At 40.2% G+C, this 23975-nt stretch overlaps 1 protein-coding gene across 1 annotated transcript in view; it reads right to left on the bottom strand.

The window, feature by feature from the left end:
- Positions 1 to 242: 242 nt before the first annotated feature.
- The window catches only part of Rnf217 (ring finger protein 217), a 110757-nt gene continuing 87024 nt past the window's right edge, over positions 243 to 23975 (bottom strand). The window contains exons 3-6 of the mRNA XM_036168899.1: positions 18338 to 18502; positions 7824 to 8025; positions 2109 to 2180; positions 243 to 1083 (exon numbers count right to left, since the gene is read on the bottom strand). Coding sequence (XP_036024792.1) covers positions 1010 to 1083; positions 2109 to 2180; positions 7824 to 8025; positions 18338 to 18502 — 513 coding nt within the window. The 3' untranslated portion in view covers positions 243 to 1009. The remainder of the gene's footprint in view (positions 1084 to 2108; positions 2181 to 7823; positions 8026 to 18337; positions 18503 to 23975) is intronic.

Genomic DNA, 23975 nt, shown 5'->3' with positions numbered 1-23975 from the left:
AAAAAATATTATTTTTTTTATTAAATTATCCCAGGAGGGCTTAACTGACAGGATAAAGTATGTATGCCCAGACCCAAGGAATCCAAAATATCAAGGGTTGGAAACGTGGGGACTTTCTAAAATGACCCATTCACTTTTGTCAGTTTACAAAGTTTGGTACATCTCAGAGTGACGTCGCACAAATCACACGTGTGTGCCCATAGGAAGAGCAAGAAACAGACAGGGCTACCATGGAAACAACCTGTTGTTGACATTGGCTTTAATTCAGTACATTACCAAGTTAGGCCCCCAAAAGGAACCATCAGGGCTGAATGGTTCTACGAAAATAGACATGGAAATGGACAAGCACAGGGTTATGGAGCCTGATTTAATACGTGTTTATATACAAACATTCACATCCTTACACATCCACACCAGTAACTCATGGTTCTCATTAATTTAGTTTCATTAATTCCCTTCTGGGTACTGGGATTTTTTTTTTAAAGCAATTACACTATCCAAAAGAACAAAAGAATGGTACCACTTGGGCTACAGATGACAACAGGTGCATTTGGTGAACTTTATCTTCTGCCAAGTGGCTTTGTTTGTGGATGCAGTCAGGACTTCAGCTATGCATACCAAGTCTCACAGACAGCCTGGAGGGAAGCACAGGGTTCAGACAGTCCAAGATATACTCCTGTGAGGTGCCCTCAAAACACATCTGAGGTTACCCTGTTCTCAAAATATCTTCTTCCAAGAACCACAAAGGTCAGAGTTACTATATAAATGTCTATAATTAACGAAAGTGACCGTTTTTTTTTTTTTTTTTAAAGCAGCAATTTGTTTAGGGAAAGGACAGGATACCATGTTGGGAGCGCACCGTAGCTGGAGGCACTGTGGCCTGCAGAGAACCACAGGAGACAAGACGGCAAAAGTTCCTCTAGGTGCTTCTCAGGACCCGACTCACAGACAGTGTACCATCCTGCACCTCCCCTGGTACCGGCTGATGTCATGTGGAATCCTCTGTGGATTACCAGTGCATACCTGTCCGTGATCGCTTTCTCTGTTTTTTACAAAGGCAATATATAGGAAATACAAATAAACCTAGGGGTTAAAAAAAAATAGAGGCAATTAGGGAGGAAAGCACTGAGGTGTGTGTGTGTGTGTGTGTGTTTGAAATTTCTCAATTTTACTTAGATGCAAACTATTTACAATAGTCATTATTAACAATTCCCAAACATAGAGCTACTACAGGATGTGTTTTTATCAGACTCTTTCTTTCTTTCTTTTTCTCCGGAGTCCCCTGTAACCCCCCGTCACTCTCAGTCACATCTGCTCTAATAAAAACAAATGTTTCCTAGCAAACCTTGTTGACTCAGTCCTATAATTTGTACACTATGATAGTCACGCTTCATTGTCGGTCAGTATAACATGTTATTTAAGAACATCCGTGTGGTTTCCATTCTAACAATTTTGAGATCCTAATGAGACTTGAGTCTCTCTACTTCAGATGATGACATCTGTTTTGTAAAGTCCTCACTGACTAAACTGACTTGAATGTGAGACACGTTATCATTCTATCTGTTCCACACATTCATTACCTAGAGAGAGAAGTTTACATGTGGAAAATCACTTGGTTCAGCAAAAGCATCCCATTTTCTATAGGGAATAATGATCAAAATAGCTTTCGTCCAGAACATTTAAGTTGACACTTCTAAAGCAAGGCTTCTCAAAGCGTGGCCCTTGGGCTAACAACATCAACAGCATCCAGGAATTTCTTAGAAACATAAATCCATGGGCCCGGCCACCACACTGTGTTAGAAACTGAGGTTGGGGTTTGGAGTGTGTGTTTCCATCTGCTTTCCAGGCTACTCTACGTCATGCTAAGTCCAGGAACTACTCCTTTAACATGTGTGTTCATATACTAAAGAGTCTCATAAACACATCTGGTTGGAAACATGTTCCTCTGACCTCATACACCCCATGCTGCATGGCTGTTTAAAGCAGGGCACAGAGAAGGAACTACAACTCACTCACTTACTCGCTCGCTCACACCATTACACACACGCTCATGTTGTCTCTACCACCATGGAAGAATTGTAATCTCAAATGTGTCGCATATTTCTTACCGATTACAACCGCTATGGCCCCTAGTGCCAATCCCAAAACCAGGATGAGAGGCGCAATGAAGAGCTTTCCAGCTGGAAAACAAAATCAAAACAATTTAAAGAGTCTCAAATCTGATTTACCAAGCAATTACAGTCATTCTTTAAAGAGGTGCCATTACAATTAAAGGCATCTGTAGAGCTGATACACACATGTAATCCATCACTGAAGTTTAAGTACACAGAGCCACAAAGCCCTGGGCATATGCCAAGCATCTCCAACTCATTTATTCTTTACAACCAAAAGGATGATACTCCTTTTTGGTTTTGGTTTTGTGAGACAGGGTTTCTCTGTGTTGCTTTGCAGTCTGTCCTGGACCTCGCTCTGTAGTCCAGGCTGGCCTCAAACTCACAGAGATCCACCTGCCTCTGCCTCCCAAGTGCTGGGATTAAAGGTGTGTGCCACCACCGCCCGGCTGATGATACTCCTTTTTACTGGCACACTTTATTATTTGTACTTTTCCCTTAGATTTCTTCTACCTTCAATGTTCCAAATAGTGAAAGCCTTAAGAAATGAGTAGCACGGTCCAGAATGTAGTGGACAATCTATTGAGCTCACAGCACTTGGAGAGCTGGTAGGGACCACAGAGGATGTCTGACTAGGCCCATGTCTAAGAAAAATGCTTTATTTTCTTGTTGGGTAGAAGGGGAAATCAGACGAACATCTAATAGAGTGAACTCCAAATGGGATGCCTCGAGACAACTGCTAGAGAAAATTAACATGGACTAAATGATGTGTTAGAAGTGATTCAAGTGAACCATTGTAGCAAACTTTAAAAGGAAGCACTCGTACACAAGAAGGCTCAGTGCTGGAAGGGATTGCCACCCTTGGCAGCGGCAGCTGATGTCTCTTCTCAAAAAAGAACTGATCTGTGACAATCATCACTATTGTTACATGTAACTGCAGCCCAGAAGCCAAGAGTGGAGTCCCTTAGAGTTTGAAAGGCACTGATGTAGACAAGGACAGTTACTTATGTCATGTCACTGCGCTGCAACCTTTGAACACGTGACTTAACTCTACCAGCTAAATGACACGAAGAGTGTGTGAGGAACAGGAAGTCTGCAGGAGCATCACATAGCTACTTAAGGACCACCCACCAAACACCATTCCGTAAGTTATGCATAGTGACCGAGGATGATAATTGCATGAGAAGGATAAACAGCCATTTGTTGGGAGTCTGACAGAAAAAAAATTAACTTTTTAATAAAATAGTTCTTGGAATTAGATGACTAGATATGGAAAAACACAGTTTTAAATATCAAATTTAAGAATGTAATTTACTATATAGTAAATTTATATATGACTCTTTTGTCAGTTTAACATAATAGCTAATCTTGAGTCTTTCTTTTGCTTTATACTAATGAAAAAACTCAGTTAAGCAGTACTAAATCTCATTGAGCAACTGTGTGTCCACCTGGAGAGCTATGCTGAAGATTCTAGAATATGGCATCCGGTTTACACTAAGAGTCTGCTCATCTTCCCAAAACCCCTACTCACAGCTCAGTCTCTTTAGCCGTGTTTCCTCTTAAAGTAACCACCAAGACGTTTTCATCTTAGCAACAGAACCGACTGTCAGGTAACAGCACTGACCTTTCCCTCCCAAATATTACTGAAGTCAAGGAGCACATGCCGTGCCTGCCCTTTAGAAGGAATAAACTTGACAGTGTAGGACACAGTCAAGTCTACTTCTCAGATTGCCTTGACTGGAATAAGCATGCTTTCTCTCATTCCAGAGTCAATGACGACTGTCTTAAAACATTGTTTTCAACAGTCAAATATAATTTTTCACATCCACAATTATATTTTGCTTAAATATTTCTAAATTTAAAATGCTATTTAATTTTATGTTACTACAATAAACCATTAATTGTCAATGTAGATTTCCTATTTTATTTATTCTTTTGGGATAGGGTCTTTAGGTAGCATATGTTGTCCTTGAACCTTCAACCCCCATGCCTTAACATCCTGACTGCAGGCTTCACTGCTGTGGGATATCATTCTGTATGCTGTGAATATGCGTTGCTCGGATTGGCTGATAAATAAAATGCTGACTGGCCAGTAGTCAGGCAGGAATTATAGGTGGGATAAGCAGACAAGGAGAATTTTGGGAAGAGGAGGAGCAGAGTCAGACACAGAGGAAGCAAGATGACAAGGCAGAACTGAGAAAAGGTACCAAGCCACGTGGCTAAACATAAATAAGAATTATGGGTTAATTTAAGTGCAAGAGCTAGTCAGTTATAAGCCTAAGCTAATGGCCAAGCAGTTGTAATTAATATAAGCTTCTGAGTGATTATTTTATAAGCAGCTGAGGGACCACATGGCTGGGCGGGACACAGAAAAACTCCCCACTACACTTCACTGTGCTCAGTTCTATTCGCTGTTTTAAAATGTCCACATTACTACTGTATTAATTTTCTTCCCTTCCTCCTTCACTTCTTACTCTCTCTCTCTGGTTTTTCGAGACAGGGTTTCTCTTTATAGCTCTGGCTGTCCTAGGCCTCACTCTGTTGACCAGGCTGGCCGCAAACTCACAGAGATCCCCTGCATCTGCCTTTCGAGTGCTGGGATTAAAGGCGTGTGCCACTACTGACCAGTGGGTCTTCCTTCTCTTTTAAAACAAGGTCTGGTGATACAGTTCAGGTTGGGCTTGAACTTATGATCCTCCTGGTTCAGCTTCCAGAGAATGCTAAGACTTCTCCGTGTGCATTATCATGCCATGATAGTTTTACATTTCTTTTGAAAATAATTGTTTAAAATTTTTACCACATTCTGTAGACTATAAAAGTTCAACACTGAATATTAATGATAATTATATACTAATAAATAACTCAAAGTAACTCATTTTATAATTTAAATTTTTCTGACAGTAAATATTTTTAATGTGAACTCTTTAATTCTGCTTTCAGCATCTTTCTGTCTGTTTAAAAAAAAATTGGGGCAGTCTGGCTACATAGCTCAAGCTGGTCTCTCATTCACTATGTAGCACACTCTGGCCTTGAACTTGTGGTCCTCCTGCCTCCACCTCCACTGAGCTGGGATTATAGGTGTGCATCACCATGCCTGCTACTGTTTTTTTCTTTTTAAAGAAACAGGATCTTTGAAACCAGAGTTACAGACAGTACTAGCTCAAGCCAGGTCTGTGGGTGCTGCGAACTGAACCCAGAGCCCCAAAAAGAGCATTTAATTGCTGAGCCATCTATATAGAGCCCGGTTTCTTTGCCTTAAATCGAGTATTTTTCAAAAGAATTTTTGTAGGACACTCCACTGTTCTTGCTCATGCTAATTGTTTGCTATGAAGAGATAAGTTAAATAATTGTTAAAATTATAAAATTTAAAACTTTAAATTTTGTAGTCCCACAGCGTGGCTCAGGTGGTAAAGGGACTTACTGCCATGCCTAACCTGAATTTGATCCTGGTGGAAAGAGATAATTTCCACAAGTTGGGTTCTGATGTCCACATGCATGTCTTGGCATAGACACGTGAATGGCAGTGAACACATATTCAAAGTAAATAAATACAGGTAATTAAAACTTTTGAAAAACACTTCAAAGTACCACTCCTTGAATAATCTGCTTGCTTCCCAGATGCTGCTCACCACCCTGGAGTGCCTGGGGGCTCTGGCTGCATGTGGTCACGGAGAATGAAGACCAAGATTTCCATCCTCAGCTGTGATGGGCATGTAGGTACTTGCTCTGTTTCTGGCCAAGGGCACTTAAGGGCACCAACACAGACAGGATGATAGATGTGAGGGCTGAGCTATATAATCCATATCCTCTCTCATATGGCAGGAGTAAGTAATTTTGTGGGCTACAGGGTAATCCATTTTCCTGTTTTAGTTGGATAAGTGGGGTGGGGACCCCTCCAATGGGGTGTGATGTCTAGGTTGTGTCAAATTGACAACTGAACTAACCACCATAACCAGTTAGAGGTAGTTGTGCTTGGTGGCTGGAAAAATGTGTAGAAGGGAAACATCTTTATGATGTCAGGTTCATCTTGGCTTAATTGAATGTACATGTGTGTGTTGTATCTGAATACACACACGCATCTGAATACAAGATAGGACGGGGACACACACACACACACACACACACCCTAAACCAACAGAATTCAAAGGTGGTGCTGAAACAGGAAAAGAAAAGAGTCACAAAAGAGACTAGCTTTGTGTCTGGCGTCGTTCTCTACACACACAGATTTCCAGATGCAACACAACTCACAACTTCACAGTTTTCTCTCATGGCATGATTCTTACAAATCACTGGCTACGTTTCTTAGCTCTCTTCAAAGTCCATAGAAACAGCAAGTAAATACTGGTTTTATAATTATAATTTTCACCGAATAACAAATAAGGGAATTGAAAATTACTAAAACCAATTGGCTATTGGACGGTGTTGACTTTGGAAAGGTGTGTTTAATTAAAATTTAGATGAGTTTTTCTTGTTTGTTTGTTTTTGTTTTTATGGTGATCATGTACGGTTTTAGAAAGTGGTGATGCTGGTATCCACATATTAAAATATTCTTCAAAATGAAGAACCTGTAGCTCAGAACTACTATAACGACCAACTTTTCTCAAATCAGCCATCATGACCCCAGAGAGAGAAGTGAGTCACAGCAGTGAAATGGCTGAGGAGAGTCACAAAGGCATTCGCATGAATGAGGCAGAGTGGGTGGGAAAGAGGGAAAATGTTTAGACGTTTAAATGGTGTGGGATACACAGGAGAAAACCTGTCAGAGAGAGAAACGCGGAAGCACCATGCAGTAGGAAGAGGAAGAAGAAATCTCACAGGGGACACATTACTCAGGGGTAGGGAGCTAACAAGCACAAATGAGGCCAGAAGAATGGTATAAACCAAGGAACGAAGGCAGGGCATGGGGCTGGAGTGATTTGATTAGAGCAGAGATTTATTTTTCTGTTTGTACTGTGTATGGGTGTGAGCACAGGGTTCTGTGTTGGATGAAGAGGAGGTTAAAGACTATTCACAAAGCACTTACACCTGGGTAACTAGACTTGGGATTATATGTAATTAGGAGTTTTCATGCTCATTCTATTATCTGATTAGTTGCTGATTACTAACAAAAAACGACCAAGATACATGACAATATCAGTTCTATAGGTATTCTACAACTCTGTTATAGGGCTCTGGGATGTATGCTTTTTTTTGTTTGTTTTTTGGTTTTTCGAGACAGGGTTTCTCTGTAGCTTTGGAGCCTGTCCTGGACTAGCTCTGTAGATCAGGCTGGCCTTGAACTCACAGAGATCCGCCTGCCTCTGCCTCCCGAGTGCTGGGATTACAGGTGTGCGCCACCACCGCCTGGCGGATGTATGCTTTTTTTTCCATCATTGTTCCCTGTTTCATGCTGTACTGTCTGTACTTAATGAATCAATAGAGCATACATGTGTTTAAGATGCCTGTTAATGTCCACACAAAAATAAATATGACATTCTCCTTGTCACCAACTGGCTCACACTCGGTTGGTCACGAAAGAATTGTCATATTAACAAACTTAACTTCCCAGTTTTGATCACCAAAGGAGTGAGTCTCTTCCTAGTTTCTGGTAAAGGCCCTACTAGAATCCCTGACACATACCAAGCACCCAGAATTCTCAAGGCTGGGACACTTCTACCAACACTCCTCTGGTCCTATGGAACACCCAGAACAAGCATGTGTGATACTACTCACCACAGACTGACCCTCGAACTAATCTTCTTAAATGAGGTCTCTCTGGGAGGTAGCGATATTTGCATCCAAATATACTGAGGTTTGCTGTGTGGTCTCCAAAAAACCGGAGCTGGCGGTATCTCTCTCCACATCGATAACAAAAATTAGTGTTACACTGGGAGCAAGTCATGTGGTCACATCCTTCTGTTCTCTGGATATGGATCTGGATAAAGGGGGAAACAGAAGGCAATGCAATTAATGTCTTTAAAAGAAAAAAAAAAAAAGCAAAATGTCAAATACTACAGATCCACCTTTACCAAATTAGAAGTCTTATGTGGCATTCTTGAAGTGAAGTTTCAATTTGTTTTTAATCATATTTTTATTTAAAATGTTCCTGGTACTAATTTTTACCATTTTAAGCTTGGAATGTTGCTTTGGGACTTGTGTGCTGGTGAATATTTTAACATACTTAGGAACTTTATAATTAACACAGGAGTCAAACCTGCCAGAGAATGCTGTTTGATCTTATTAAGTAAGTCATGGCCACAGCGTACAACTTTACACATTTTACTTGCCACTCTATTTTCCTTAGGTACACAGAGTTAGTATGATATCAAGGGTATATAAGCACTTATGCTCCAGGGTCACTATTAAATTACGATTTGGGCAATAAACCAAAGCTGTTGATTATTGCTCCTGATCACCATACCCTTTAACAGTTATATGGTCTTCTCTTTGTATAGGCTGGTCTGGTGGCAGTGGACACAGGCTTTGTGCAGCCTATCAATTATCTGAGGGTCTTTCTTTAAGAACAGATGTAAACTATAAATACAACTGGGATAAAAGGCCTAAGAGAGGGCTGTGATAGTAGCTTAGCCCCTGGTCCAATGAACACTCCTCTTGTGCCTACTTGTCAATCCCTAGGGGATCATGCATCCTGCAGACAGGGCTAAGAAATAACTCCAACCAGGGCTAAGTGTAATCCTTCTTTCATGATGAGATGGTTTTTGATTTTGTAACCCTCAATTAATTTTAACAGTTTAAAAAGTCATCCTTTAGATACAATCAGAAGTATTAAGTACAATAGTCTTAGGTAGAGTTTGTCTAGGTATTATGCATACTGTCACATGCTCCTATATGCAGGTGCCCCGTTCTATCTGGAAAACACTACTTCGTTGTAATCATCCACTATCTCTATCTCTTACCAATCTTTTCACACCCCTCTTCTGAGATGATTCCTGAACCTTGAGAGGAAAGGGTGTGATGTGGATGTCTCACTTAGAGCTAAGCATTCCAGCCTCTTATTCCTTGACCTGTTGTAGGTCTTGGTGTTAATCACTATTGACTGCAAAAAGGAGTTTCTTTGATGAAGGCTCAGAGAAACACTAATCTATGGGTACAGGTGTTTTTATGAATTGCCAAATCATGTCCATTTAGCAGGACTTGTTGGCCAGCGAGGTCCCAGAGTCCCCCAAACATTACAAGATGTTGCCAAATCTCTTTGTTACCCTCCAGAACTTGATGGTAAGACCCTACTGCTAAACACCCTACATACTTGAATCACGAAACATGTAGAAATCAAACTGGGACTAGGAAGCGTTATTCCTACTGGAAGGTGCATGGATGCTCCTAGAGGAGAAAAGTCATTATCAGTCATACCCAGCTGTGAACCTTGTAAGTACTGTAATGATGGGCTTGGCAAGACATGATCACCGTTAAAATAGTGGCATGGGTGTCACTAGAGTAAACAAGGACCTTCTGGTTGATTTAAACCCTGCTTTCCACAATGAAATCCATACCTGGCACCATTATTGGGGCCAAGAACCTATAGCTAAACAGGTCATAGACTTAGCCAGTTTTCTAACTTGGGACCATCTGCAAAAGGGGTAGGAACACCAACAGTGGGCTGAACTTTCCCATGTCAATCAGTAATCAAGACTCTAAAAACACGATCACAGGCCAGTCTCGTCAAAACAATTCCCCAGTTGAGATGGCCTCAAATAACCCTGTACTGTGGCAAATTGACAACTATAGTTAACTAGATCTCCTCAGACACTATCTAACAAGTAACCAAAGGAGGAATTACACTAAGTAGTTGTATACCCCTGAAATCCAGCACTTGGAAGCCTAAGGCATGAGGATGGCCTGGGTCACATAGTAAGACCCTGTTTTAAAAAGCAATGTAAAATAAAAGACAGAATAAATAAATAAATAAACTGTATCTTTGCTGCCATTGGGAGTCAATAGACAATGTCAAGGATAGAGGGTAAGAGCTTATAGTTGACAATTATTAGACCCTAAAGACTGAAGCCATGAAAAGCAGTTGCTTTTACTGTCAGAAATGTTCTTTTTTTAATTTTTATTTCACTTCCATTAGTGGTTTTGCCTGCATGTATGTGTGCAGGTGTCAGGTGTGGGAGTTACAGACAGTTGTTAGCTGCCATGCAAGTGCTGGGAATTGAACCCAGGTCCTCCGGAAGAGCAGCCAGTGCTCTAACCAATGAGCCATCTCTCCACCCCAAACATGTTGTAAACAATAAATAAAATGTTGATTTTATGGTTACTTGGTATCTCCTATGATTGTGATGTTAGCTTAGTCAAGCCAGCACTGGCAATTCTAATCATCTCCAGTGTATTTGGTTTCAGTAAGTTACAGAAAGTGTTATGCATGCTTCTGTATTACAGTTAGTTTATGATGAAAGGAAGTCTTTGAAGTGGGTATGAAACACTGTCCAATTTCCAATTCCCCATGTAGAGCTTTGCTACAAATTAGTCCCCCACTTCCTTTTTCCTCCTTTACCTCCCCTGAGCCTAGGTCCCCATGTCCTCAGAAACCTCGGAGTTCAGCATCTTCTCCTTCACACTCATTCTCAACCTCTGCCCTCTGCTTCAGATATCCATTAATTTCCCAGGGCTGTCTAGATTACTCCTTCCTTGTTGTTTCTGTCACTTAAAAACTTTACTCTGAACTCCATGTTCCTCTGAGTCACATCTCAGTTCTTCCTCAGCGGAACACAACCCATGTTCCAGAAACATCCAGTGGTCCTTTAATGTATTCCTTTGTCCAACAGAAAATAACTTGTTTGCTGATAAAGACCTTACACGGATCCTGCTCATAAGAAGTGCATTATTTAAAGTGTAACAGATGTTAATCAACTGAACAAAAAATATATCTCCCAAACCCTAACACATGTCTATGTAGACAATGAAGTATGGGTGGGAAGAACACCTCATGGAGGAGCTGGAGCTGGTGGTGAGGGTGGGAAGAGGTTTATCTGAGGAAGTGACATTTGATCTAAGAAATGACTGGACAGCAGCAGTTGACTAGCTCAGTAGGGTTGCAGGGAGGCACAGTATTCATGACACTGTATTCGGCACATCCCTGCTTATTCTACAACTGGGACTGCTAATTATCTGCATCCCTCTGCTTAAGCCCTGGCTAATAAAGTCTGCACTGGTCCAGATCATGTACATACTTTAATTATCTATTTATCCATGTATTTATCTGTGTTTATATTGTATCTGTGGGAGTGAGGGTGGGGAGGGGACAGCCATTTCTGTGATTGAGCCCAGAGAGCAAAAGAGATCTGTGTCCTCTTCTCTTCTCTACCTGTTCCCTTGAGGTAGGGTCTCCATACAAACCCGAGGCTTGCATTTTCTTGGCTAAGCAGGAAGCCAGCAAGCTTTGGCAATCTGTAACTTGAGAGCTAGAGTTACAGGAGTGTGTGGTGTTGTTACATGGTTGTGGAGATGTGAACTCTGGTCCTCAGGGTTACAAGCAAGTCCTGAGCCACCTCTACAGCCTCTTGTACATCTTTTCATTATTTCTATTAAGGGTCTTGCACACATCCTCACACAAACATGTTCTCAACAAATGCTTGCAAAAAGGCAAATGGGTGTAATCCATGATCACTCAATTGCCAAACCCAAGGAACTTGTTTTAAAATGGTTTTCATCTTGTATTACCTGGTGTCACCTAATCAGATGATTACTCTCTCTCCACTGACCTTTGATGTACTCTTCTTTCAATGACCTCTGGTTTCCATTCTGCTCTGATCTCTCTTAGGTTCCTACTTCTTCACGGAGCCCTAATTCCATCCATACTTCCAACAGTTTGAACAAGTTCTTTGGGTGACCTCTTCCACACATAGATTATTGGTTTCATTGTTCCTCCACTATATCTCATTTCTTTATCTCATCTGTGGGCCTGGCCTTTAGCCTTTAGATCCACACAATTATTCGCTAGTCATACACATAAGTCTTTTAGTCATTTTCAAGCCAAATAAACAAAACTCAAGTTACGATTATTCTAGAGTGCTTTATTCTTCCAATAACAAGATAAAACTCTATTTTGACTACAATACACAACTCAGTTTATAGCATCCTCATCCTGTTACACACACAGCTAAGTGTCCACTGGGAGGCCTGGTTAACCTCCTCTAAACTTCCTATGTGGAACTAATCATCAAGGTCACAGAGATCTAGTTCCAGGTAACATCTGATCCTTGTCTTCTCAGCCTTTTGACAACTAGCTTAAGCTTATACTATCATCTCTTTCTAGCTATTTACACCTACTTTCAAAATATCAACAGCAATCTAAAATATAAATCTGATACCACCCAACTTCTGCTCAAATCCATGGAATGGTTCCTAGATGAGACAGTAAGATTAAGGAGTATGCAAAGTCTGGGGTCTGGTTGACTTCTCCAGCATCATCTTGCCACTACTTTTGTGAAGTTGACACTAAAGTCACCACCAAGCATTTGTAGCTCCCATATGCCACATTTTCTACCTCTGTACCTTGGTCACACCCTCTCTTGGAAACCCTTCATCACACAATAAAGTTCTCAACCAATTGGCTTGCACTCCCTGGGAGGTGTCTTCTCACCGTGAACCCTCTACAACATTCTGTAAAATCCCACTAAAGTACAAGATTGTCATCCCCTCCCTCTCTTCCTCCTCACTCATTCTTTCTTTTAACTTAGCCTTCCCTCTCTTCTCTCTCTTCTTTTTTAGTGCTGGAGACTGAGCTTGGGACTCATACATGCTGAGTCCATGTTCTATCACTAAACTGCATGCTCCATTTTATTTTATTCTGAGTTGAAGCTGCTACAGAACCAGAAAGCATTCTTCAAACTGAACTATCTGAGAGCATTAGATCCTTCAGTAAAAATGTCCACATTAGTATTCATGTAAAGATTGGGCTCCAGCGTTTTACTCACACACCTCTGCCTAAATGGATTATGAGGCTCCACCCCTTCCAGAAGTGCCACTGGGTGACTCTCAATAGGCCCTTTCATCCCTGTTTAGAGAGTTCAGAATTCTTGTTTTATTTGGCAGGAGATGTCTGGCTATCATAAATGAAGCTGATGTTGTCTTGGAGTCTCCTGAAAGAACTAGACTCTGGGCATATAATTTTCAAATGCATTAGATATTCACACAGATGAAATCTATTTATAATATTGGAACTTAGACCCTAACTATTACATGTATAAACACAAAGATATTTACATAGTTTTCATATAGCATATTTTTTAACTTATACTACTGTTGTGCAACTGAAGATATTGATTGTATCTGAACTTAGAACCTAACTCCATTTTATATTTAAGCCTAAAATATGTTTGCATGGTTTTAAAATGCATTGACTTTTCTCATGCTATAACTACATATACACAAATGCTTTCATATACGTGTGCATGTATGCATATATACATATATGCATATATATACCATATATACATGTTTAGACATATTAATACACTTTTTGACTTTCATTTAAAACTGTCAAATACAAAGGACAGATATTGATAATGTTTTAATTTTAAACTTTATTAAGTATCAATATATGTATATACCTGTTTCCTATTTCTTTAATGTTGTAATTCATATTTACATCTTATAAGTGTATGTTGTTACATTATAAGTGTCACTTGTTTCTATTTTATAATTAGAGCAACTTAACAATTAAAAAATGAATGCAACATATATTTGCATTATATATTTAATCTTCAAAGAGTAAGCAAGGTTTTTTGTCATAAAAATACAGTGGGTATGATGGCACATGTCCATAATCTCAGCACTTGGCAGCTGATGTGGGATGACTGTATGCTAACTACCTCAGAGGCTGCTGGGCAGCAGTAGATGTCGGCATCCTAGACAGCACTGGTATCATCATTAATGTGTTAACATTATAAAAACACAAGAAAAGACTGCATACCAGAGTCTCGCATTACCTACTGATATTCTGGCTTATTTGTGCATGCGTGTGTGTGCTACTGGGGAATTGACTCAGCACATGGAAACAAAGGTCAGCACTGTCACTGATCACAGCTCTGACATGTCCTTTAAAAGCAGAAAAGTAATTATCCGTTTATCTTGAAATAAGGAATGTGTTAGCTTAGAACAAATTACTTAACTACCATTGTTTCATATTATTTCACAAATCATGTTATTAGCCTTAGAATATATGTAATTCCCAATTAATTCGTTCTAGACCATGTCTTATAAAATGGCTCAAACAGAAGCATACATTTATGTCTATAAGAAGAGAATCAGCTGTAGATCATCCGGTTGGTCCACTGTGGCTAATTTCTATCACATGGCAGAGAAGTTTGAGTAAATAGTTTTAAAATTTGATGTTAAGGGAGAAAGTAACTTGGAAGGAGAGATTTAATGAATTTCCTTTTAACCCCTGCCTCCAGCATCCACCACCAAAATTGATTTCCCTAATAATTTTGGAAAACATTAATTCAACTTTGCTTTAGTAAGCTCTGAATTCTGAGCAAAAGTTCCCTTTACCCCAAGAAGGGAAAAACAAAACAAAACAAAACAAAAAAAAGCAAACTAAATAAAACAAAAAGATATCTGAGTCCCTAAAAGTTATGCAGGTTGTATGAGATGTTTGTCTGTGAGCTATGCGATGCCACAAAACTGTGACAGCCTGTCTCCTAGTTGAATTTTATTTTTAATTATGAGCAAGTTCAAATATTTTAAACATTACTGATGATAATTTAATGGCTATATGTGGACTAATCATCCACATTTAATGATGCAAAAACAGTGCAACCTTCGTGAAGAGAACGGTTTCTTTGCAGGGCACTTTTTTGTCTTCTTGACTCAACTTCCTATTTGCCTCAAAGTATCATGTAAAACAGCCCAAGGGTATGAACTGCTGTATTTTCAAAGTTCATGTGTTGAAAACACATGTTTGGAGGGCAGGAGTCTTGCCTTAGAAAATCATGAGGCTAGTCCCTGCCTCCTGAGTGCTGGGACTACAGGCAGGCACTGTCATGCAAGCATAAGAAAATTAAATGTAAGTTTTCTTTTTTTGGTGTGTTCATTTTAGGTCAAGATTTTAAAGAAGTACTCGAGGTTGGGAATCAAATGCCTTGTTTGAAAACCTGAATACTCATGAGCAGCTATTGACTAGACGGAAAGTTTAAGGCTAAAATATGTGTGGCTGTGAAACTTCTTACAACAGTGGTGTTTATTTAGTTTTATATTGTTGGCACATTTGTTAATTAGAAGGATGCACTTTTAATTTTATTTAATTTAGTGAATCTTAACTCATTACAGAATCTCAAGTATAGTGTCTAGATGAAATTTTGGGAATGAAACCGAACAGTTTTTTTTTTTTTTTTGTCACCAATAAAATCTAATTTCTTTACTTGTGTTAAATTTAGTTTACAGGTCGAATCATCGTGAACTATGTTTTGTCATATTGTAATTTAGTTGAAGGGAAATCTGTCAAAAGAAGCTTACGTTTTCTTTAGAGTCAGAACTTACACAAACAGAAAATTCATTTTTATAAGAATGCTGTGTCATAATTTACTGAGTAAACCTCTGTATTCAAAAGCAAGAATGGGAGTGGGGGCTGGCCCACATCCTTACCTAACACTCAGAAAGCAGGGAGACCAAGGCAGGCAGATGTCTGTGAGTTTGAGATTAGCCTGGTCTACAACCAAGATCCCACCAGAAGCCATATGGTGAGAATACTGTCTCTTTGAAAAAAGAGGAAGATAAAGAAGAAAGAGAGAGAGAGGAGGAAAGAAAAAGGTAATGATGAGGTTATAAAATTAACGAAAACATAATGATAACAGAATGTAAAAATATAAATAAGCTTGCTCAAAATAAAATTCAAATACATTGTTACAAATACTGAGAATATTTACATGAAAATATAATGATAATTGTGCACTTGGAAAATTTCAATCTTTTTTCATATTTGTAAATTTTAATGGATGATTTGTGAAAAGAGGTCTTAGGGTATAAAACATCAACTCACTGAATCTGTTTCCTTAATTCCTATTAGAAGAAATGATTCTTTGGAGAAGAAAGAGGAATGATGTCAAAGACCAAAAAGAAAAAGAAAAGATGAGGAAATGTAGAGCTTTGAGTCACGCCTGGAAGAGAGTGTTTGCAATCAAAACAAGCCATAAAATATGACTTACACCAACTTGTGACTTATACTTTATGGGTGTGGATTGCACCAGCAAATGGTTGTTTTCATGCTGTCCTGTGAACGGTTCTATGGCTCTTTCCTTTGGACTATTTATAGGGTAATTCTTTTGAAAGCCCCTTTACCTTTTACCTGTTACTCTACAGGGCTGCAGCACTTACACCTTCTCTTAGCTATTTATCTGTACTTGTTGAGACTACACAAGTTGTTAGTGCCCTCCCTAAACACACTGGCTGCATTTAATGTTAGCTTAGGACACGGATGTCACGAAAGCCTGATTTTCTGTATTGCTCCTGTTCATTCAGAAACCCCCCACTGCATTTAATGTTGCAGGGCCATTCGTTCAGAGCACAGTTTTAGAACCAGACTAAATGTTTTGACAGCAATGTAGAGAGATGTGAAGTACACTCTTCAGGGAAGCGTTCAGGAGAATGAGTTAATAACACTCCTCAACTCCTACTGGCCTGGATGGGGTCTGAAACTGAGAAACACCGCAGAGTGAAGTGTCTGTCAAGACAAAGGTGAACCGCCTTGACTTGATCTACAACGGAACAAAAACTAATCTGTACCGAGCAATCGGTTCTGTTCTCCAGGGCAGGGCAAAGTGAGAAAACCTTAAAGTGGTCACTACGGACCACTTTCAAGAATTCAGTCTAGCTGATCTGTAGGTCCAGTTACTGAAGAGGCTGGGGCAGGAGGATCATTTGAGGCCAGAAGTTCCAGGCCAGCCTGAATAACACAGAAAGAAATTTCCTCCCCAAGTTCTTCTGGTCACCTAAGAGTATAGCATAAATTTCACTAACTAGTTTCAGTAACTAGTTTCACTATTTACTTTCCAAATGCATAAAATAGAATGTGAATTTGGTACACCAAAACATGACACGCTCACTAATGCATTAATTTATAAGAAACTTTTACTACAATTTGGATTCACCATTATTACTTTTAAATTCGTTTCTAATAATTGAAATTCCATTTATCTAGTGCTAGGTCTCAAGGAACCAACTGCAAAATTATCCTTAAAGGAAATTGGGCCCAGTATGGTTACCCAAAGTAAATTTGTTCAAATATAGAAGCCACACACAAAGACTTACACACACACACACACACACACACACACACACACACACCCCTTTCTAAAGTAAACCTTAAAATAAAAATGTCAGACTCCAACAGATGCCTATCACGTAGCATTCAGTCTCGTATTTTCAAATTAGAATGACTTGCTGAACTCTCTAGAGGTCATCTTCCTTGACTATTGCAGAGATAGTTTTCAACATCTAGGTCTCAGCTCAGAGATGTGCTAACTCTTGGAAGACATGAATGGGTGTCCAGAGAAAAATGGAAAAACAGGCCTCAAAGAATCACCAATTCCTGATATTAGCACTGGCCTTGTCCTTGATAGAGTTACAAAAGACAACAGTAAAGCAGTGACAGACATGTAAAGCAGCAGTGATGACAGCAGGAGAAGAGCAGGGGACCAGGAGACTGACTCAGTCTGCTCCAGGTACAGGCCCTGCAGTTATCTATGGCAAGTGAAATAAACTTTTCTATTGTCTTCATAATGGCATCTACTTGCATGCGTATCTTAATGTGTAAGCGGAAAAATAAGGATTTCTATGTTTTAGACCAATATTTGTACTTTAAAATTAATTAATTTATTTATTATGTATACAGTTTCTGCCTGCACGCATCCCTGAAGGCCAGAAGAAGGCGCCAGATCTCATTACAGATGGTAGTCAGCCACCATGTGGTTGCTGGGAATTGAACTCAGAACCTTTGGAAGGGCAGCCAGTGCTCTTAACCTCTGAGCCATCTCTGCAGTCCCTAGACCAATATTTGTTAGTAGCGTTCTTAAATTCTGAATTATCATGCTAATGACAATAGCAGACACTATGTGCCCACACATGTTCTGTTTGACATGCAATATAATTAGTCTTGCAAAATGAAACAGTAAAGCCTTCTTCACACCTGAGTAGGCAATTATGAATACGCTACACTTCCATACTGTGAATCTTGCTCAGTTACATGTGGGTGTCGTTTTCCTTTCCTGTCCTGCTGAGGGTTAGCTCACCTTGCACTTTGGACACTTCTGGGCATTTCTCTGCCCATGCTCAATTTCGCTGGCCCAGTGACGCAATAACTTGTCTCCTTTTTTGTACTCCTTGCAATTAACACCTTCATGCCAAGGAGCGTGGCACTTAAAACACCAGATGAATTGGCAAGTGGGACACTGGATCTGTGTGAGAAAAACAGTATTAGTACATCTGAGATACACCAAGACCCAAAGCAGCCTGGGGAGGAAAGGGTTATTGGCCTTACACATCTCAATCACTGTCCATCATAAAGGGACATCAGGGCAGGAACTCAAGAAGGAGCCTGGCAGCAGGAACTGAAGGAGGGGACATATAGGAACACTGCTTACAGGCTTCCTCCCCATGGATTGCTCAGCCTGCTCTCTTATAGAACCCAGGACCACCTACCCAGGGGTAGCACTGCCCACAAGGGGCTGGGCCCTCCCACATCCATCATTACTTAAGAAAATGCCCTACAGATAAATCTGAGAGAGCAATCTTCTCAGTTGCGGTATCTTCTTTCCAGATGACCCGAGCCTGTGTGGAGTTGGCAAACAATTAACCAGCATGGTGTCTGAAAGGATAAGAATGTCAATGCTTTGGGAAATTAGCCGAAAGGTTATTATTTGAAATACTTTCTCCAAGAACAAACCAGACCAAATCTCAGTAAAATACGAATACTCTGTTACTGAAAGAGGGAAAGACTGTTTGGACAAGGATAGTTTATTGTTTAGAGACAACTCAGGCAATCATTAAACATGTGAGACATTTTGAAAAGCAATTTATTTTTATAAAAATCTCCCATATTGAAGCACAAAGTAAATCCTGAAGGCACCAAATTGAAACACCTTGACTGCTTGTCAATTCACGTGTCCTTTGAGCCAGCTTTCCAGTCATTCCCATTGCTTTTCTTTTCTTTTTTTTTAATTAATAAAATTTATTTATTCTGTGTTTTCCATATTATGTAACTTCATCCCATTCATTCCCTGTTCCTTTTGCATCTGCCCTCTGCTTCTGAATCCCCTCCACTGAATAAAACAAAATTCTAGAGAAAATTAAGAAGGGGGGGGGGATTAAAAATCTCATCATGGAAGCTGCAGTGTGACCCAACAAGTCACACTGTATACTCCTTGGTCCTTACATTTCTACTTGCAAGTGTTCATTGCAAAGAGTCATTGGTCTGGTTTTAGGCCCCTGATAGGGCTCCACTACATGTTTGATGCTGGGCCCCTGCTAGGGCTCCTCCTGGACATCCTGCTGGCACCCTGTGTTGTGGAGATCCTGCAGCTTTGGGTCTGTGGGTCAGGTCCCTTCACACGCTCCAGTAGATCATAGATGGGATGGATGTTGGGACAGGCCAAGTCATAACCATGGTTCTGGGCCTGAACAGCTGCTGTAGGGTTGGCCCACCAGATAGCAAATGGGGACAGCTGTCCCATACTCACAGTTTCAGAGGTGGCTCATCCACACCTCTGCTAAAGGGTTGGATCTGTTGTGCTGCTCTGGTGGGGTGCAGGGCCTGCTCTCCCGAGTGTTGCAGCTGATGGGAATCATGAATAGACCTCCCGGGCAGGAAGGATGGATCAGTGGTTAAGAGCACTGGCTGTTCTTCCAGAGGTCCTGAGTTCAATTCCCAGCAACCACATGGTGGCTCACAATCATCTACATTGGGATCTGATTCCCTCTTATGATATAAAGTTGTACATGTAGATAAAGTGCTCATATACATAAAATAAAAATAAAAAATCCATTGCTTTTCTTACCAAAGGCTAGCATACTTTATAGGTGCTTCCTCAAAGGGAAAGCACATTGGCAATGCCACACTACTGAATCAGCAGTGACCACTGAGAATACTGTTAATAAGGTATCAGTGTGTTGATCCTGCTGGTGACACATAAGAAGCCCTCAGAAAGCAGCATTCTTTGGGAATATGAATTTATGGAATATGCTCACTGAAAGCATCTGTCTTCTACCCAACATGGGAGATATCTCTTACGCCTTTCTTTGTTTTAAATGGTAGTGAAGTAGTGTTACATTTGTACATAGTATTCTTCATTCAAACTTTAAAAGTATATGATCACAAATACATGGTCCCACTCCCATTTGATTAAAATGAACTGAAATAAAACGCCTCACCATGAATGATCTTTTAACTGAGACCTCTCTTAATCTTTGTTCTTGTGATACACTGCATCACAGCAACCTGACTGAATTTATTGACATCCTGAAGAACAGTTAAGGTTTCTTTAGACAAACTGTAGCTAATACTACCCCTTACATTTTGGCTATGGATGCTTTTTTAACAGTGCAGCCACTGTGCACATTAACTAAGAAGCAGTTACAATTACGGCTCTTTTGCTTATAAGTCAAAAGACTCTAGTTTTCACTCATGTCAAGAATTAAAAACTCTGGGCATGCTGGCACACCCTCTTAGTGCTGGCACTTGGGAGAAAGATTGGAGGCTACCCTGAGCTATATAGAGACACTAGGTTTCAAAAAAAAGAAAAGAAAAAAAAGGAAAGCAGGGATAAATCATATTTTTCTATGCAAATATGAAGTAATAAAATTTTGCTTTCAATTTTATATAAAAATGTCAACTGTTAGAATAGAATTATTTAATTTCAAAATTGTTAAATGGTAATAATGCATCCTATTTTTCTTATTCTCAAAATAATGCTACAAAAGGCCTTCATAAGTATACATTACAGATGATGGCAGATATTAAGTAACCCACCCAAAGTAACATAGCATATAGGTATTAAGAAAGTACTTGAGCCTAAATTTGTCTGGCTACATTGCCAGCATACTCGTTACTGAATCAAAACACTTGATCACACTGGGTGTCATTCCTTCATAAGTGAAAACTTAAAAATTTGACTCAAAAGTCACCACGGTCACACTACTCAACTACTCACCATTTTACAGGATTCCCAATCTACTAATATAAATAGGGGGACTCCTTGGTTTGGGGGTGGGGGAAAGTTACTAACTATTCAGTGGTTTCAAAAAAACACATTTGCCTTTTCTGTATACTAAAATTAAAATTAGTCCTTTTAAAAAGAACAAAAGGGAGTTTATGAGGTTGGCTTACACAATATGGGCTGGGTACACCAACAATAAGTGTCTATACACTAAGCTTGTTTTGTTTTGTTTTTTAAAGAGAGGGTTTCATGTAACCAAGTTAGCTTTCAACTGACTATGTAGTAAAAGATGATCTTTATCTCTTGATCTTCCACCTCCATCTCCCAAGTGCTGGAATTACTTAGTCATCACGCCGGAGTAAGTAATTAATTTTTAAGGTAAGAAAAACAAGTTGATGTGGGTAAGCTTCAGAAAATAAAGCAAGAGAAACTATGTTTCCTCTTAGGTCATTCAACAATGCAGAACAGACACCATAGTATAAAGGGGGTGGGGACTTCCTTTTGCATACACATGGGAGACGTGAACGGGAAAGAAGTGAAGAGCACATCTTTCCATCACTCATCTCACAGATGTCTGAAAGCTTGAGTACTTAATTCAATCGTCTCCATTAGACAGTATTCACAAGTCTAAATCACAAAACTCCAGCCATCATTAGATGAAAAACTGTAAGGCCCTTTTCACAGTAACTAAAACAAGCCTGAGGACCTGAGTTCAATCCACAGATCCCCTATTTAACAAAAACCAGGCATGGAGGTTGTTCATGCTTGTCACTAGCTCTGGGGAGTTGGAAGCAGGTATATCCAGGGCTAAGTAGCTAGCCAGCATAGCCTAAATCAGTAAGGTTGAGTACAGGGTCAAGTAAAGAGTATGTGTCAAAAATTTAAAAAAAAACACAAGGTGGATGGTGCCTGAGGCTGAACTATGCATGTGTTCTTTCCCCCCACCCTCCCTCTCTCCCTCTCCACGCACTTTTCTCTCCCTCCCTGTCCCCTTCCCCTGCAGGGTTTTAAATTAAATTTAGATTCTGTTTATTAGTGAGTAGAAGCAGTAATACAAAGTTGCTTTGGGAATCACTTCATGAAGGTGGGATATTACAATGGCTCAAGGATCCAAAAGTGGCCAAGAGTTGAACTATCATCGCATCTACAGATTTTGAACAGTGATATTAGAAATATGTGATTATCTTAAGATACCATAATGAAGGAGCCTGGTACCTCATGTCACAACTAGAGGATGTGGTCCCCGAGAGAAAGTGAGTCCTACCACTAATTCTTACCAACACAGACGCAGAGACAAACTGAGATGCCCACTATAAAGCAAGATCTGAAGAAACCAGGAATAACAAAAACTCACACTCAACTGCTTACCATACTTTGAACTAAAATAGTAAACAGTAACAGCAACTTTGGTGTTCAGGGAGAATAGCCAGATTGTTACAGTACTGGCTTTTGTCTTATTCATTAGGACCTTAGCCATATCCAAAATTGGCCTTATGCAAACACAGACATCAGCACTGCAATTTCCTCCACTCCCATGTTCAGTTACTGCCCTCAGGAAATGCCAGTTCACAACCACAGGCCTACCGCATGGAGAGTGTGCCTTCTGAAAAAAATCATCTTCACGCAGAAGCAACGTACTCCCTTCTTCCCATCTGGACTGGGTTGAATATGAGCTGTGTCACCTGGTCTCCAGAGGGGGGCAGTGTTGGGGAAGGTTGTGGACACTTCAGGAGGTGAAGCCTTACTGGAGAAAGTGGGTCACTGGGGCAGTTGCTGAAGCTTTCGAGCCCTGCCTCACTTTCCGCTTCCTATCTACTCTTTTCCTTTCTGACTTGGGACCCAATGTGCCCCCAGATGCAAAGCTGCCCCACCTGCTCTTCTTGCCACACACTCCCCAGCAGGATGGACTGCATCCCCCTGAACTGCAGGCCCAAACAACTCACGTTCACTGCTTCTTGTCTGGTGTTTTGTAAAGGTGAAAAAGGTCGCCAATGCGCTACTCAAAGTTAATTCCGAGAACAGCAGCAGCCTCAGAGAGCTTGTTGGAACCACAGGACTCATGAAAGCCCATCCATAATGAATCAAGAATTCACACTTTTACGAGATTCTCTTCAGGTGATTCATAACCATGCTAAAGTTTGAAATGGACTAATCTATGCCTTCCAACTCCATCTCTTTGACCACAGACTATTGGACTCAGAGATTCTTCCAAATACATGTAGCTATCGGTTGACATAGTTGACAGGTTGCTGAAGAAGTAGCTGACGTCTGCTTCGGCAGCAGAGGTTACTCACTCTTCAGGGATGAGAAGCAAAATATTTCTTCTCTCCTTAGATGCAAAGTGGGGATACACATGCTTCAGTCTTTACCATGGAGGCAAAGACAAGAAGAGTATGTGCAGATCTCTGGAGAAGAGAACCGACATTGACTTGTGCTCTTATGCCACCAGAAGTGTCTGGTTCTCCCTGAGCCCTGCCTTCTTCCTTCCCACTTCCGAGGGGAGGGGCAGAGCAGGAGTACTTAACAAACTTTATTTCAATGGCCTAAGAAATATGACCTATCTGCTTCCTATAATTGAAAAGGGTCTAATTAACAGTCTGTCCATTGACACATGCTGAGAAAGCTTCTTTCTTCAAAATGACTTCCCTATACTTCCTAACAGGATTTAGTACCTTCACCAGGAAATTTACTACGTTAGGTATGCAGACATCCATCC

The sequence above is a fragment of the Onychomys torridus genome, chromosome 19 (assembly GCF_903995425.1).
Source record: "Onychomys torridus chromosome 19, mOncTor1.1, whole genome shotgun sequence".
NCBI lineage: Eukaryota > Metazoa > Chordata > Mammalia > Rodentia > Cricetidae > Onychomys > Onychomys torridus.
This window is presented reverse-complemented; position numbering and strand designations above follow the sequence as displayed.